The sequence below is a fragment of the Oryctolagus cuniculus genome, chromosome 10, assembly GCF_051225735.1.
Source record: "Oryctolagus cuniculus isolate XC-2025 breed Fujian yellow rabbit chromosome 10, ASM5122573v1, whole genome shotgun sequence".
Classification (NCBI taxonomy): Eukaryota; Metazoa; Chordata; class Mammalia; order Lagomorpha; family Leporidae; genus Oryctolagus; species Oryctolagus cuniculus.
The window spans coordinates 51407208-51422658 of record NC_142876.1 but is presented as its reverse complement, the minus strand read 5'-3'; the positions used below and the strand labels follow the sequence as shown (position 1 = coordinate 51422658).

At 47.1% G+C, this 15451-nt stretch overlaps 1 protein-coding gene across 5 annotated transcripts in view; it reads right to left on the bottom strand.

Annotated features, from left to right (window-relative positions):
- Window positions 1–15451, bottom strand: part of KCTD1 (potassium channel tetramerization domain containing 1) — a 217301-nt gene that overhangs the window by 47755 nt on the left and 154095 nt on the right. For 4 of the 5 annotated variants that reach the window (XM_070050358.2, XM_070050357.2, XM_070050359.2 and 1 more), the window contains exon 2: window positions 9116–9294. In XM_070050358.2, coding sequence (XP_069906459.1) covers window positions 9116–9294 — 179 coding nt within the window. Of the gene's footprint in view, window positions 1–9115; window positions 9295–10065; window positions 10181–15451 lie in introns of those variants that run through there. The other variant, XM_070050360.2, reaches the window with a different exon arrangement.

The window sequence follows — 15451 nt, the reverse complement described above, 5'->3', positions numbered from 1 at the left end:
ACAAAGAGTGGAGAGGCAGAGAGAGAGGGAGGGAGGGAGGGAGGGAGGGAGGGAAGGAGGGGTCTTCCATTTGCTGGTTCACTCCCCAGATGGCTGCAATGGCTGGAGCTGCGCCGATCAGAAGCCAGGAGCCTCTTCAGGGTCTCCCACATGGGTGCAGGGGCCCAAGCACTTGGGCCATCCTCCACTGCGCTCCCGGGCCACAGCAGAGAGCTGGACTGGAAGAGGAGCAATCGGGACTAGAACCCAGCGCCCATATGGGATGCCGGCGCCCCAGGCAGATTAACCAAGTGAACCATGGCACCGGCCCCAAATCTTTTATTTTTTAAAGTAAGTTGAATGAATAAAAGAAAAGGGGAAATTACAGGTGATGTATGATTATCCTTTCTTTAAATCAAGGGTGGGGAAGCTTTTCTCTGCTAAAGAACATTTGGATATTCATAACATCAATCGTGGACTATACAAAATCATCAACTTAAAAATGCGCTTCCTTGCCAGCTGCGGTGGCCATTGGAGGGTGAACCAATGGTAAAGGAAGACCTTTCTCCCTGTCTCTCTCTCTCTCTCACTGTCCACTCTGCCTGTCAAAAAATAAAATAAAATAAAATAAATGCTTCCTATAGATTTATTGGGTTTCAAGTCCCACCTGCGGTTCCCTTGGCAGTGCCAGACCAAATGATTCTGTGGGCTTTAGATGGCCCAGGGGCCGGACATTCCCCACCCACGCTTAAAATTCTGCTCTAAGATAAGACTTATGAGTTAGAATTACTTTAAAACTGCAGTCTGTTTGTTCCCTAGTGGCAACAGAAGTGTGATGAATCTGCCAACAGTACCCTGTCAGTAATGGAAGGAAGACCTTTCCAGTACTGAGCAGAGAATCCACTTACATTTGGTGAAAAAAGAAAGTCTTCTGAAGCTAACCATTTCATTTATTCTCTGCCTATGCAGCCGAGGAACAATTTTGGGAAAGCAGTACCGCAGGATGAGGAGAGAGAGAGAAGGAAAACTTCCCGATGTCTCCAGGGAAACCTCTGTCTTTCATTTGCCAGGTGCTTTTCCTCTTCAGCAATCCTTCCAGGAATTCATTTTCTTACAAAAAAAAAAAAAAAAAAAAAAAAAACACCAACCAGTCTCACCAATGAAAACTCTCCTTCACGTTATGCATTTCCTTAGCAGGAGTTTTCATAGCAGCAGAGAGATGCTCTCTCTTTCCATTTGTGCTCCAGCTGTACATCTCAGGTCTACATTCAGTCATCTAAAAATCTCCCATAACCTACTCTGTGACTTTGCCATTGGGTACAGACATTTAGCAAAGATGTGGCTCTGAGGAGCAGGCCACAGTAAAGAGCTTTCTCTTCTGTGCCATGCAGTAACTCTGAAAGAAGACTCCACAAGTCGTTTGGCAAACAGGATGCATTTACAAGTATTCTGAAGGCATTTCTGTTCAGATCCTGAAACTTGGGCAGTGTGACAACCTGGTTGGACCCATGGCTAGAGACCACAGTGCTAAAACTGGAACTGTCACAAAAACTGACAGCACAGGATCCCCAGCCCTAATACAGGATTACAGAAAACTCCAGGCTGGCAGACAGCAATTGCACGGAAATCCCAACGTGAGAATCCAGTCTTCAGAACGCACTCCCCCATCTCCTAATCCTGCACTGGTCTGATTTTCCGTTTGGTGGAGCTCCACGTCGACACCCTAGTAATGGCTAACACATCCCGGAGGGATGCATGCCAGAAGCTGGATCACTGCTGGCAAGGCACACACGCTTGGCATACCATGCTAACGCTCCAAAGACACACACCCCTTGGGTGGCCATGGGTGTCGGCAGCAAGGCTGAAAGTTCAGTCTCTTTTGGGTTTTGCAATTACCTGCGTATGCCAGTGTGCTGAGTAACTCTGCTGCTATTTCAGAGACTAATTTAGCATAATCTGCCTATGTGGGAGGTAACTCATGTACTGGGTTTAAAATATACAAAACTGTCAAGCCATGAGATCAGATGGCTCATCTTTCACCTGTTGGTCCCTGGCTGACAGCGGCTCTTGTCACTAAGACCCCTGCCTTGTTATCATCTGATAGAGCTCATTAAAGAGTAGCATCAGCCCACATCCTGGTCTCAGAATGCCAGTCTAAATAGCCATCAATAAAGCTGCTATTAAGACTGCTGTTAGAGGCGACAGTAAAGGATGAAATAGACCTAACTTTGGATTATCAAAGTCAAAACCATCATCAAGAGCCACAATAACGTCAGGATCAAAATCCAGCCGAGGTCCTGAAACCAGAGCTGCTTTTATTTAGCAATCTAACATCTTCCTCAAATTCTGAAGCAAACACCCATGACCTGACTTTGAACTCAGACTTGTATCTTCTTTTACATCAGGCTGGAGGGCCACATAAGGCCCACGAAATCATCTGGGACTCAAAATTCAATAAATCTACAGCAGGCTAATTTTTAGGTTGGTAATTTTGTATGGCCCACGAATGATGTTATAAATATCCAAATGGCCTTTGGCAGAAAAAAAGCTCTCCATACCTGTTTTAAAGCAATCACAAAATATATTTTTAATATCTCGCACATGTGACTCAGAAGATTCTTCAGTGCCAATGGTAATTCTTAAAGAGGCTATGTAATTTGGTACGAATCTTAGTTACTTTGGAGGAATTACTTAGGTACTTGGATTGTCTATTATCAAGGATGTTAATAACGAGTGCCTTCGCTTTTTTAATCAGGTATAATCAAATCAGGTCTGCCCTTAAAATTTGCACAGTCCAGGGCCAGAGTCCAGCTCCATGTGTCTAGATATTTATAAGCTGTAAATCAAGATAACAAACTTGAAAATATTTGACTCCTTTGTATATTCATTCAACCTCCTTTCTCAATGGTGATCTAGTTTTGTTGACTTAAAAAAAAAAAAAAAACCTGATGTAAAGTTACTGCATGGGGCTGATGCCATGGCGTAGTAGGTTAATCTTCCGCCTATGGGCACCAGTTCTAGTCCCAGCTGCTCCTCTTTTTTTTTTTTGGACAGGCAGAGTTTACAGAGAGAGAGACAGAAAGAAAGGTCTTCCTTTTGCCGTTGGTTCACCCCACCAAGTGGCCACTATAGCTGGTGTGTTGCGGCAGGCATGCTGCGCCGATCCGAAGCCAGGAGCCAGGTGCTTCCTCCTGGTCTCCCATGCAGGTACAGCGCTCAAGCACTTGGGCCATCCTCCACTGCCTTCCTGGGCCACAGCAGAGAGCTGGACTGGAAGAGGAGCAACCGGGACAGAATCTGGCGCCCCGACCAGGACTAGAACCCGGGGTGCCGGCGCTGCAGGCGGAGGATTAGCCTAGTGAGCCGCAGCGCTGGCCCCAGCTGCTCCTCTTCCAATCCAGCTCACTGCTATGGCCTGGGAAAGCAGTGGAAGAGGGCCCAAGTCCTTGAGTCCCTGCACCAGGAAGAAGCTCCTGGCTCCTGGTTTCAGATTGGCACAGTTCTGGCTGTAGCAGCCATCTGGGGAGTGAACCAGCAGGTGGAAGACCTCTTTCTCTATCTCTCCCTCTCACTGTCTGTAACTCTACCTCTCAAATAAATTAAAAAATTTTTTAAATTAAATAAAGTTACTGCAGACCTGGAGTGAGTGTCTTCCCTGACGACACACAGTTCAAGATCACAATCAGAATTGGAGGCTCGAAGAAGCCTTTGAAAGGGCCCAGGTTTATCATCACTGAGACGGTACAAAGTAGCCTCTGACTTATAAACACGTCCAAAGAGCTGCCTTGCATCTCACACAAACACTGGTCAGACACAGTACATCACTCAGGCGAGAAGTTCTGAGTTAGCTTCCAAACTGCAGTCCCTTTAGCTAAAAGACATGGGATAATGGAAGTGAGTAATGAAGCAGAGAATAACCGTTGTGTGAGGTGCAGACATCCACTTGCTCACTAAGGCACCATTTGCGCTTACAAACCAAAAACCAGAGGACTAGGGAAAAAAAAAAAAGCACAGAGGCCATGGGATACCATGGGATCACTGGTAACCTTGGTAAAAGAAATGACCAAAAGGTATTCCCTGTGGGTGCAGTGGCCATTATGAACTAGCATGCAATATTCATTGAGGGAGACGCCTGCATTCTCTTGGAGGCCTGCTCTCTGTGTTCAAAGCCAGATGGTGAAAATCAGGACCTCTTGGGAAAATTGCATTTTATTGGTCCGGGGCAGGTCTGAGATGGGTTTTTAATGCTTCTCAGGTGCTTCCAATGTTCAGCCATGTGGTCCATCTTACCACTTTCTGGGCGATGATGTGCTAAGGCTGGTCACGTGCCAAAAGAGGAGGTTAAATGAAGACAGAAAGCATGCATGATAGATAGGTCAAAGTGGAGTGAACACTGTTTGCAGAACTTCTGAAATTATAGACAAAGACGCTTCATCTTTTAAGGTCATTTGTCACATATAAGTCAGTACGTTTACATTGCAAATCCCCCCCCACCCTGAAATCCTACAGCAAGCCCTGCTCCCCCGGGCTACACCAAGGAAGAGACAGGTGACAGAGAAACTGTAGCTCGAAGGCCGTGGGGCAGGTGGCAGAAGGGGTCTGAAGTACCCTACAGTCTAGAGAATGACCGCTGGAGTTATTTGTAACTCCCTGGTCATGGGCAACCTGATGTCCTTAACAGTTAATAAGGGGCATGAGAGGAGCCCCTGACACCTAAGGGCAAAGCATTAAAAAACATTTCTTCTATCTTTGACGACTAAAATTTATATGGGGGCTGGTGTTGGGGCATAGTGGGTTAAGCCACTGCCTGGGATGCTGGCATCCCATACTGGAGTGCCAGTTCAAGTCCGGGTCACTCCACTTCCAATCCAGCTCCCTGTTAATGCCTTTGGAAAAGCAATGGACAACTACTCACATGGGAGACTCAGCTCCTGGCCTTGTTCCAGACCAGCACCGGCCACTGCAGCCATGTGGGGAGTGAACCAGCAGATGGAAGATCTCTGTCTCACCCTATCACTCTGCGTCTCAAATAAATAAATCTTTAATTTAAAAAAAGGCAGAATTTCAGAGCGAGAGGAGAGACAGAGATCTTCCATCTGCTAGTTCACGCCCCAAATGGCCGCAACAGCTAGGACTAAGCCAGGCCGGAGCCAGGAGCCAGGAGCCAGGAGTCCAAGCACTTGGGCCATCCTCCACTGCTTTCCCATGCACATAAGCAGGAAGCTGGATAGGAAGTGGAGCAGCCAGGATTTGAACTGGTGTCCATATGGAATGCTAGTATTGCAGGCCGTGGCTTTAACCCGCTGAGCCACAGCGCTGGCCCCAATAAATCTTTAACATAAAATAAAATTGGTTGTTGCTTTGAAATTAACATTTAATTACTTCCCCCAAATCCATAAACCCCAAGAGAGAACAAAGCAACTCCTAGTGTTCCACATCTAAATCTGTATTATTTGACCGATGTCATTTGTGTTAGGTATAAGCAACTGAAATACAAGTCACGCTGTAAGGCTTGAGTCTTGCTGTAAGCTTCAAGATATTTGCTAATGATAAGGATGATCTTGGAACTTGTCACAGGTAAGAGTAAGAGGACAAGAAGGTGCAAGGAAAGAGCCCCTGAGACTGCAGGAATCCAGACGCAAGGCTGTTTCCCTGGCTGAAGAAAGGGAGGAATGAGATATATTTGGAATTGGGAAGGCAGTCTGAAAAGAAACAATTGCTAGGTTTGGCAGGAGATTAAGTAGAAAGGCAATACTATGTGTTGGGCACAGGGCCATGGCGTGCTTTTCGTAATCGCATTTAATCCTCCCAGTAACCCTGCAAGAAGACATAGTTGTGCCTATTTTACAAGAGAGAAGACAGGCGTGCAGAAATTGAACCCCTCCACAGCCAAACAACTGGTGGGTCAAGGGCAGAAGCCAGCGTCCAAATCTAGAGCTAATGAATCACAAATTGTCTTTGCTGCTGTTCCAGCGACACTGCAGCTCACCAGTGAGAGGAAGCTCAGGGAGAGGCGAGAAAGGCAGGTGAACCACTGTTTCCTAGTCACACAGGCGATTTTTGATGAGACAAGTATCAGGTTGGGGGGGGGTGGGTTTAATAAGATGTGCTTATAAAAATATCTGTTCAGAGATAAGCATTGTAAAAAAAAAAAAACAAACAAACAGCGGGACACAGGTAATTCTGTGTTTTCCACGAGCACATTAAAAAAAAAATTTAAAAGGGGCTGGCACTGTGGCGTAGCAGGTAAAGCCACTGCCTGCAGTGCCGCCATCCCATATGAGCACCGGTTCTAGTCCCAGCTGTTTCTCTTCCAATCCAGCTCTCTGCTATGGCCTGGGAAAGCAGTAGAAGATGGCCCAAGTGCTTGGGTCCCTGCACCCACGTGGGAGACTAGGAAGAAGCTCCTGTTTCCTGGCTACGAATCAGCCCAGCTCCTGCTGTTGCAGCCATTTGGGAAGTGAACCAGTGGATGGAGGACCTCTCCCTCTCCCTCTCCCTCTACCTCTGTAACCCTGCCTTTCAAATAAATAAATAAATCTTTTTTAAAAAAGTAAAAAAATAACAAAATTTTAATAATATTTTTACACTTAAGTGGCCAGACAGGATCTGAATAAATACAGCTCTAAGCCCTTGTCTTCCTGCACTGCCAACAGCCAGAAATACCAGAGAGCCTCACAAAGGGTTAGCCCCATGGGACATGAGTTGGTGGACAGATACCCCCCCCCCCAGCTGCAATGAACATCAATAGGAAGCCAGCTGCTCAGTGCAGAGACAAATGGTGCTTTTACAACGGAGCATCTCTCACCTGAAAAATTCAAAATCCAAACTCCAAAATGCTCTAAAATCTAAAACTCAGAGCACTGACATGCCGCCGCAAATGGAAAATGCCATATCCAACCTCACGTGATCGCCTGCAAAACACTGGTGCACTAAAACATACCGTGCAAAATCAACTTCAGGATGTGTGCTTAAGGTGTACAGGAAACATAAACACGTTTCATGTTTAGACTTGGGTCCCATCTATAAGATATCTCGTTACAGACATGCAAATATTCCAAAATCTGAAAACTTCTGAAATTCAAAACACTTCTGGCCCCAGGCATTTCGGATGTGGGATACTTAACCTGCATTAACAGCCCTCCACTATCAGTTTAAAACGCAAACTAAAGCAGAAATGCCACCACATCCCAGCAGTGAATTTTGCAACAGTTCCACATTTGCTTCTTGACTGCTGCATTCTATACATTTTGTAGCCTGTCCCCTAGAATTAACTGCTCATCAGAGAGACCAGCTGTGATTCTCTGTTGTTGAAGCTGGTATTAGCAGATTAGAAGACATGGGAATAGGTATTTTAAAAAAAATAGCATTACACATATCAATATTCTTTGAAAAAAATAAGCATGATTGCAATATGCTATAGCACCTACTATCAGGCACTCAATCATATCAATGCCAGACCTGGTATTATCATTGCACTTTAAAATAGGCCACTTGGGGTCAGCATTATGGCACAGTGGGTATGCCTGCAATACTGGCATTCTATATGGGTGCCAGTTTGTGTCCTGGATGATCCACTTCTGATCCAACTCCCTGTTAATGGCCTGGGAAAAGCAGTGGAAGGTGGCCCAAGTATTTGTGCCCCTGCCGCCCACATGGGAGACACCAATGATGCTCCTAGCTCCTGGCTTTGGCCTGGCCCAACCCTGGCTATTGTGGCCATCTGGGGAGTGAAGCAATAGATAGAAGAAAGGAAACAGTTCATCTTTCTTCTTCGCAATCTTTCTTAAAATGCCAGGTAGTCAAACCAAAACCAAAGCCCAGTCTTCAGGCCATTTCCAAGGGGACAGTGATTTTTACATCAGTGCTGTCTGCTTGGGCTGAAGCTACCCGCCATGTGTCACTTTGTAAGACATCCTTAAAACTGGTATCCCCTGGAGACCCAAGAAGTCGGTTTCTATTTCTCATGAGCAGACACAAACAGAAACACCCTTTGCCCTGACACCAGCCCATGCAAGCTCATGTTCCTCTATCTATCAGCAGAGCCCATGAAGATCAATTTCCTTACAGAGTCTGGGCACAGCCAATGAATCTAGGGCAGAGCCAGGGGGCTGTCTCAGGCTGCAAAGGAGATTAATTCCTCAGAACTCCTTTAGGAATGGGAGGGTTGAGTGGGGCAGGGGATATCCCATAAGCATAGCCTGCTTCTTCATATAGTTTATACAGTTACTTATCTGCCTTGAGCTGTGCCCTACATTCTATGGCCTTCCATTTTTCTCCTAAAGAAGGCCATCTTGGCTCCGTGGATTTAAAAATAAAAAAGGTTAGTTAGTTCGTCTATTTGTTTATTTGAAAGGCAGAGTGACAGAAAGGGGGAAGGAGAGAGAGAGAGATCTTCCATTCTCAGATCCACTCCCCAAATGGCCACAACAGTGGGGCTGGGGTTGGGCAGGGTTGAAGCCAGGAGCCAGAACTCCATCTAGGTCTCCCACATAGAGGCAGGAACCCAAGTACTTGAGTCATTATCGGCTGCCTCCCAGGCACACCAACAGGAGGTCGGATCAGCAGCAGAGGAGCTAACTCAGACTGGCTTCCTGGATTTTTCTCATGCTGTTGTAAACATAATGCTGCTAACAGCCTCGCAGGAGATCTCTCTTTTACTGCCTCACAAATTGCACAGTCCCAGATATAAAACTGTTGAGAGTCTGCTAGGAAGACTGATAAAGAGTCTCTTTTTTGTAGTTCACAAGTTGTTGGCCAAGTGATTTTCTAGAAAATTTTAAGAATTTATAAGACAGTGTGTTCTAGAAGAAAACAGAAGAAAGGAGGGGGGTAGAAATCACCTTTTTTGTACCACATGAAGAGTTACAACAGTCTTCATGGAGTGAAATATCCCAGAACTCTGTTCCTGCCTCCCATTTACACATGCACTCAACTCAGCTAGGGGCCAGATCCTGACTGAGGGGAGACACACGGCCAGATCCAAGGGCAGCCTCTGCTGCAGGGTGGCCCACACGTCACTCGCGTGTCCTAACCCCAGCCTTGTTGCTGCGGCCATGTTGCTCGGATGGTCAAAGGAAAAACAGAGCATCACACACACACGCTTGTGAGGCTGCCTCTGCATTTTTCAGATTACCTTGATTCGGGGTATTTGGTGAGGGTGGCCAGGCTGCTGGTGTACATGTGGCCGCCCACGTCGATGTGCACGGGCGCATTGGATTTTGTGAGCTGTGCTGGCGTGGGGATGCCTTGGTTGTTCAGTGGAGATGCGGGGGATCTAGTGATCAGAGGTCTTGACATATTGGGCCGACTGTCCTATGGAGAGATAAGCAAGTTTAGACAGTGTTTCTCTTTTCAGTGGAAAGAAAGGAAATACATAGAGCATAAAGAATAAGTCAGTAACTAGTGCTGATATTCTCTCAGTAATAAAATCTGGAAATCAGCAAGCTCTCGCTTTTGAAATAATGAATATTAGGAAAACAAATTATGAAATAAAAAGAAAGGAAACTGTACATGCTCAGAATCCCAGAGCTGAGCAAGGGTTCCTTTCAGATAATTCTGAAGACCAGTACTAATGAATTCTTGAATTTAACAACCGGTAAATGGCATGGGGAGAAATTCTATTTATCCCAAATGAAGAGATAATCAATGCTTAATAAAATACACATCCAAATAAAACGGGTATGACTTATCCTTTGACAACTTCTTTATTGCTATGCACTTGGAATAAAAACAGATCTTTGACACCTGAGTGCTACATGTTTTCCTAAAATTTTCAAATCAAGAAAAAGAGGGCAGAACGAGATTAGCCATCAGCTCATACATGTTGCAATCTTGCAGAGAGGCACCAGTGGCAAGTCTGTCAGTCCACAGATTAAAAAATTAATAATCAGGCCGGCGCCATGGCTCAATAGGCTAATCCTCTGCCTGTGGCGCCAGCACACCGGGTTCTAGTCCCGATCAGGGCACCAGATTCTCTCCCGGTTGCCCCTCTTCCAGGCCAGCTCTCTGCTGTGGCCAGGGAGTGCAGTGGAGGATGGCCCAAGTGCTTGGGCCCTGTACCCCATGGGAGACCAGGAGAAGCACCTGGCTCCTGGCTTCGGATCAGTGTGATGTGCCGGCCGCGGCGGCCACTGGAGGGTGAACCAACGGCAAAAGGAAGACCTTTCTGTCTCTCTCTCTCTCTCACTGTCCACTCTGCCTGTCAAAAAAAAAAAAAAACAATTAATAATCAGCCCATCCTCTACCTGCTGTTCCCTGATTCTGTCCCTAAGGACTGTGTGCCTGGGAAGGCTTACCACAGCCTTCACTGACAAACACGTGTTTGTGAGCCGGAGGCCAGCTGCTCTTCTGTACCCCTGACTCCTTGAACCAATCAGCCTCCCGAGGTGGAGCCACGGCACACGTGGACGCAGCAAGGTGCAGCAGTACAAGCAGAGGTTCAGCGTGAGCAGAGACCCAAGTGGGGACATCACACTGTGGCCGCAAGAACCTGCTGGGGAAACTGTACTCTTGAGAAAATAAAATGTTCTATCCTTTCCATGGATACAATATAAATATTTCAAACGCTATCTAAACAAGGTTGACTGCTTTTACATTAGAGCCCAAACCACAGACAAGTCAAGTCAGGTCTCTGGCACTCCATGAAGGGTCAAATATTTAGAGTCTGCAACTGAAGAATCAGCTAAAATATCATTTAGGGATGAATTCTGGACAGCTGACGACACACGTATATGCCCTATTTCTAATTTAGCCGGAGACTGGTTTCAAACACATGGTGTGTGCCAAAGCCAACGATAAAGTGCACGAAGGGGATTTTGAAAAATGCCTTTGATGGAGATTACAGAGGGGAAGTCATCTCATTTCTGTGCATAAAACGCGGCGCGATAAAATATAAATTTGCAAAACAGCATAGATGTTACGATGTGGATTAGCTTGAGGAGTTACCTGAGGCACAACCGTTCGACTATTTAGCATTAACCACATGTCCAAGCAAGACTGCGAACGCACACGCTCTCTGAAATGTCACATCTACTAGGAATCGGGTGGCGACTGGGCTTGCACACAAAACATTTGCCATCTGTGTGGTGCTCGTGGGCTTGTCGAATTCAATTCCACGGAAGCAGAAATGGTCACAGCCAGAGAGTTAACGCTTTAGTTCTTAAAATTGGGTGCCAGGCTCATGGGGATTCATCATATTACAGGTCCTATTTTTTTTAGTAATGCAAAAATAGGTCTTAAAAGTGCAAAAGAGGGCATCACACCAAGAGGTTCATGGGTTACTGGGAAAGGGAAAAACTAAAACGACGGCGTTGGTAGGAAATACAAAACAGTTAAGGTTCAGAAATAGTCAAAGTAGCATTTTAGGTGCCAGCCTTCGGCCTGATGGTTGAGGTGGCAGCTGGGATGCCAGGGTCTCACACTGGAGTGCGTGGGCTCAGTTCCTGGCTCTGGCTCCTCACTCCAGCTTCCTGTCAACACAGACCCTGACAGGCAGAGGTGACAGCTCAAGTAACTGTGTATCTGTCACCTACATGGAGACCTGGATTGAATTTTTGACTCCTGACTATGCCTCCCGCCCTCCCAATGACCCTGACAGGCATAAGGGGAGTCAACCAGTGGATAGGAGCTCCCTCTCTGACTCTCACATCAATGTTTGAAAATGCAATCACATAACCTCCACTTTAAAAAAAAAATATATATATATAGTCTGATTTCCTTTCAAAGAATCATTTCCTGGCTGCACACACACGCACCTCCCTCCCTGTTATAATTCAGCCCGTCACAGCACTGCAGAGTCTGTAATAGTTTTTCAATTGGACACATTCTATATCCCGCCTGAGGGTGCTCAGGCGAAAATGAACAGATTTGCAGGGTTAATGTTGTCGTTAGACTGTGACCTCATTCAGCGCAGCTCTAACACTGCGAGGTCTATATAGAAGGAGGAAAGAATTATAGCATAACTGATCGGCTGAAGGATTCCAGATTTCTCAGAATATCTACCGTTTACATTATAAATCATAAATGGATGGATATTGTTACATTTAAAGTTGAACCAGAGTTTCTCTGACGGGGGGGGGGGGGTTAACCCTTCAGGGCAAGGATTGGAATTGGTCTTTGTTGAGCCCTCCAACTCCTCCCAGGGTCTTCCCCCACTCTGATACCTTCCCTGCTCTGTGTGTGTGTCCCCTTCATCACAATCCTTTCTAAGGTGCTGATGGTAGCTAACAGGGTTAAAGGGCTTCCATTCGGTACTTCCTGTAGTGGGAAAGATTGAAAGAACTTTTAAAACCTACAGGCTGGGGTGGGGGTAGGTATGGGGCTGGAGGTCTTGGCATTTGTCGTGGGATGGAGGTGACACTCAGTGGCCACCCTGCCTGCTCCAGAGGCTTCATCCAATCATCATGGCAGCCCCTCGCCTGCCAGGGACTGCAGTGGGCACTGTCCCACCTTCATCTGGATACTGACTTCCCAGACGGGCCACTACGAGCAGCAGCCACCTCCTCACTGAAGGAGAAAGCCAGTGCCCAGCTGGAGAACCTGCGGCCTCCCTGACTGCCGAGTCAGCAAATCAGCCAACACGGGTCTCCTATCTGTAGATTGTCTGTTACTGGGGAAAATAAATTTATTTTTAAAAACCTATTCATTTAAGCCGGCGCCGTGGCTCAATAGGCTAATCCTCCACCTTGCGGCGCCGGCATACCGGGTTCTAGTCCCGGTCGGGGCGCCGGATTCTGTCCCGGTTGCCCCTCTTCCAGGCCAGCTCTCTGCTATGGCCAGGGAGTGCAGTGGAGGATGGCCCAGATGCTTGGGCCCTGCACCCCATGGGAGACCAGGAAAAGCACCTGGATCCTGGCTCCTGCCATCGGATCAGCGCGGTGCGCCAGCTGCAGCGGCGGCCATTGGAGGGTGAACCAACGGCAAAGGAAGACCTTTCTCTCTCTGTCTCTCTCTCTCACTGTCCACTCTGCCTATCAAAAATTAAAAAAACAAAACAAAACAAACAAACAAAAAAACCTATTCATTTAAGAGAGAGAGAGACAGACAGACAGAGACAGACAGACAAAACTCCCATTTGCTGGCTCAGTGCTTAAATGCCTGCATCAGTCAGGGCTGGGCAGAGCTAAAGCAGGAGCTGGGAACTCAATCCAGGCCTCAGAGTGGCAGGGAACCAATGACTTCAGCCGGCACCTGCTGTCTCCCAGTGTGCCCCTTAGCAGGAAGCTGCCAGTGGGCGCCAGCTGGGACTCAATCTCGGGCATTCTGGTTGGAATCCAGCATGCCGAACAGCAGCTTACCACGAGACCACCTGCCTGTCCCACATCTGTGTTCTTAGAGCTGGTCTGAGTGGGGATTTGTCACCTCTCCTGGTAGAGTACCCTTTCTGCTCTATAGCTGCCTCTCTATGAGGTCATTTGGTTGGGGGACACCTGTCCTGTGATGCACAGAACTGCTGTCCACTGACGGGTGCAGCACAATTATCCATGGCGTCATCACCTTTCTTAAACTACCCTTTCCCATCTGACTTTTCCTGTAGTCATTCTTCTATTAGCACCCCAGTTCGCATGTGTTTCCCCGTCACTTCTGAAAAAAGGAAAGCAGAGGCGCTAGCCAGAGAGAGTACAAAGGGCTTGAATGGGCCATCACCACTCCCGCAGAAACAGCTCGGAGCACTGAAGTAGCCTGAGCTGGTCGGGCGTCTCCGCTAAGCCCCTCTCTGGCCCGCACACCTCACCCAGGGGAAAAGAGCCTGCCCTATCATTAACCGGCTCGGTTGCTGCCGCTTCCTTGTTCAGCCCACTGTCTCTTCCTTCCACAGTATTAACATCTCCGAGGAGCCAGGCATTGACCAGGTGAGAGAGAGACAGCAGCAAAGCAGACAGATGGTGCCTGGCCTTAGCAGGCTTCTCGGCCAGTGGGAAACAGAGACCAAGAAGCGACTACCAAAAGGGCAGGGGAAGGCCAAGGCACCATGGCAGCTCAATGGCGTGGGGACTGGGAGGGAGGATGGGGAAGGGCCCTGGAGACAGTCTCAGCCAAGGCCTAATAGATGAGAACGAACGCCAGGCTGCTGCAAGGAGAGTCCCAAGCAGTCCTGCCAAGCCTCGAAGTGGGAGAAGGCATGGTGCACTTTAGAAGTCAAAAGTTCAGTTTAGCATGGGGATTTAACATTTATTTTCTTTCCCAACGTGAAGGGTTAACACAGGAAAGAGAAGCATGTATGATAACGGTCTGAGAACAACAGAATTAAATGTTAATTTATAACTGAAAAAACCCCAAACTACTGCAACATCTGTATGTCTGAAGAAGAGCAGGACGACGAGTGAAGGAGTGAATGGTTACCTCTCTAAATGGCAGCATGCAACAGACTGCTTGCAATAGAGCAAATGCTGTTTGTGGCACTGTGGCGGCCACTCGAAATAGGCGGCTACTTGAGCACCTCATGTGTGGCAATCACAGCTAAGGACTGAATTTCTTTCTTTTCTTTTAAGATTCATTTCTTTATTTATTTGAAAATCAGAGTTACGGGGTGGGTGGGGGGTGGAAGGGACAGGGAGACAGAGATCTTTCATCTGCTAGTTCCCCCGCTAGATAGCCTCAATGGCCAGGGCTGGGCCAGGCCAAAGCCAGTAACCAAAAGCTTCCTCCTAGTCTCCCAGGTGGGGCATTATCCACTGATTTCTCAGGTGCATGAGCAGGGAGCTAGATTGAAAGTGGAGCAGCTGGGACTCAAACCAATGCCCGTATGGGATGCTGGTGTCACAGGCAGTGGCTTTTCCCCACTATGCTGTAACACTAGCTCCAGGGCTGGATTTTAAACTTTAATTAACTTTTAATTTAAATCATCACCTGTGGCTGTGGCTGTTCTATTAGACAGTTTAGTACACATTGCTACATTTTTCTTAATACTAGGAAGCCCAGATGATGGCAGATTGAATGTATCACACACATGATGGAGAAGGGGTACTTTAGAATTGAACACAAACAGCCTACAACTCCATACCATGTTCACTTTCTCCACCTTTATGACCTTTTACTGATTTCCCGATATTATTATTATTATTTTAATTTGACAGAGTTAGACAGTGAGAGAGACAGATGAGAAAAAGGTCTTCCTTTTGTTGGTTTACCCCCTAAATGGCTGCTATGGCTGGCACTACACCCATCAGAAGCTGGGAGCCAGGTGCTTCCTTCTGGTCTCCCATGCAGGTGCAGGGGCCCAAGCACCTGGGCCATCCTCCACCGCCTTCCCAGGTCACAGCAGAGAGTTGGACTGGAAGTGGAGCAACCAGGTCTAGAACCCAGCGCCCATATGGGATGCTGGCCCTGCAGGGGGAGGATTAACCAAGTGAGCCACGGTGCCAGCCCTGATTTACTGATATTATAAAATGAAAAAGGAACTAATAGCCACACAAGGAGGAAAAAGAAAGGCACTCTACAGATCTGACATACATAAGAGAATATATTGTGT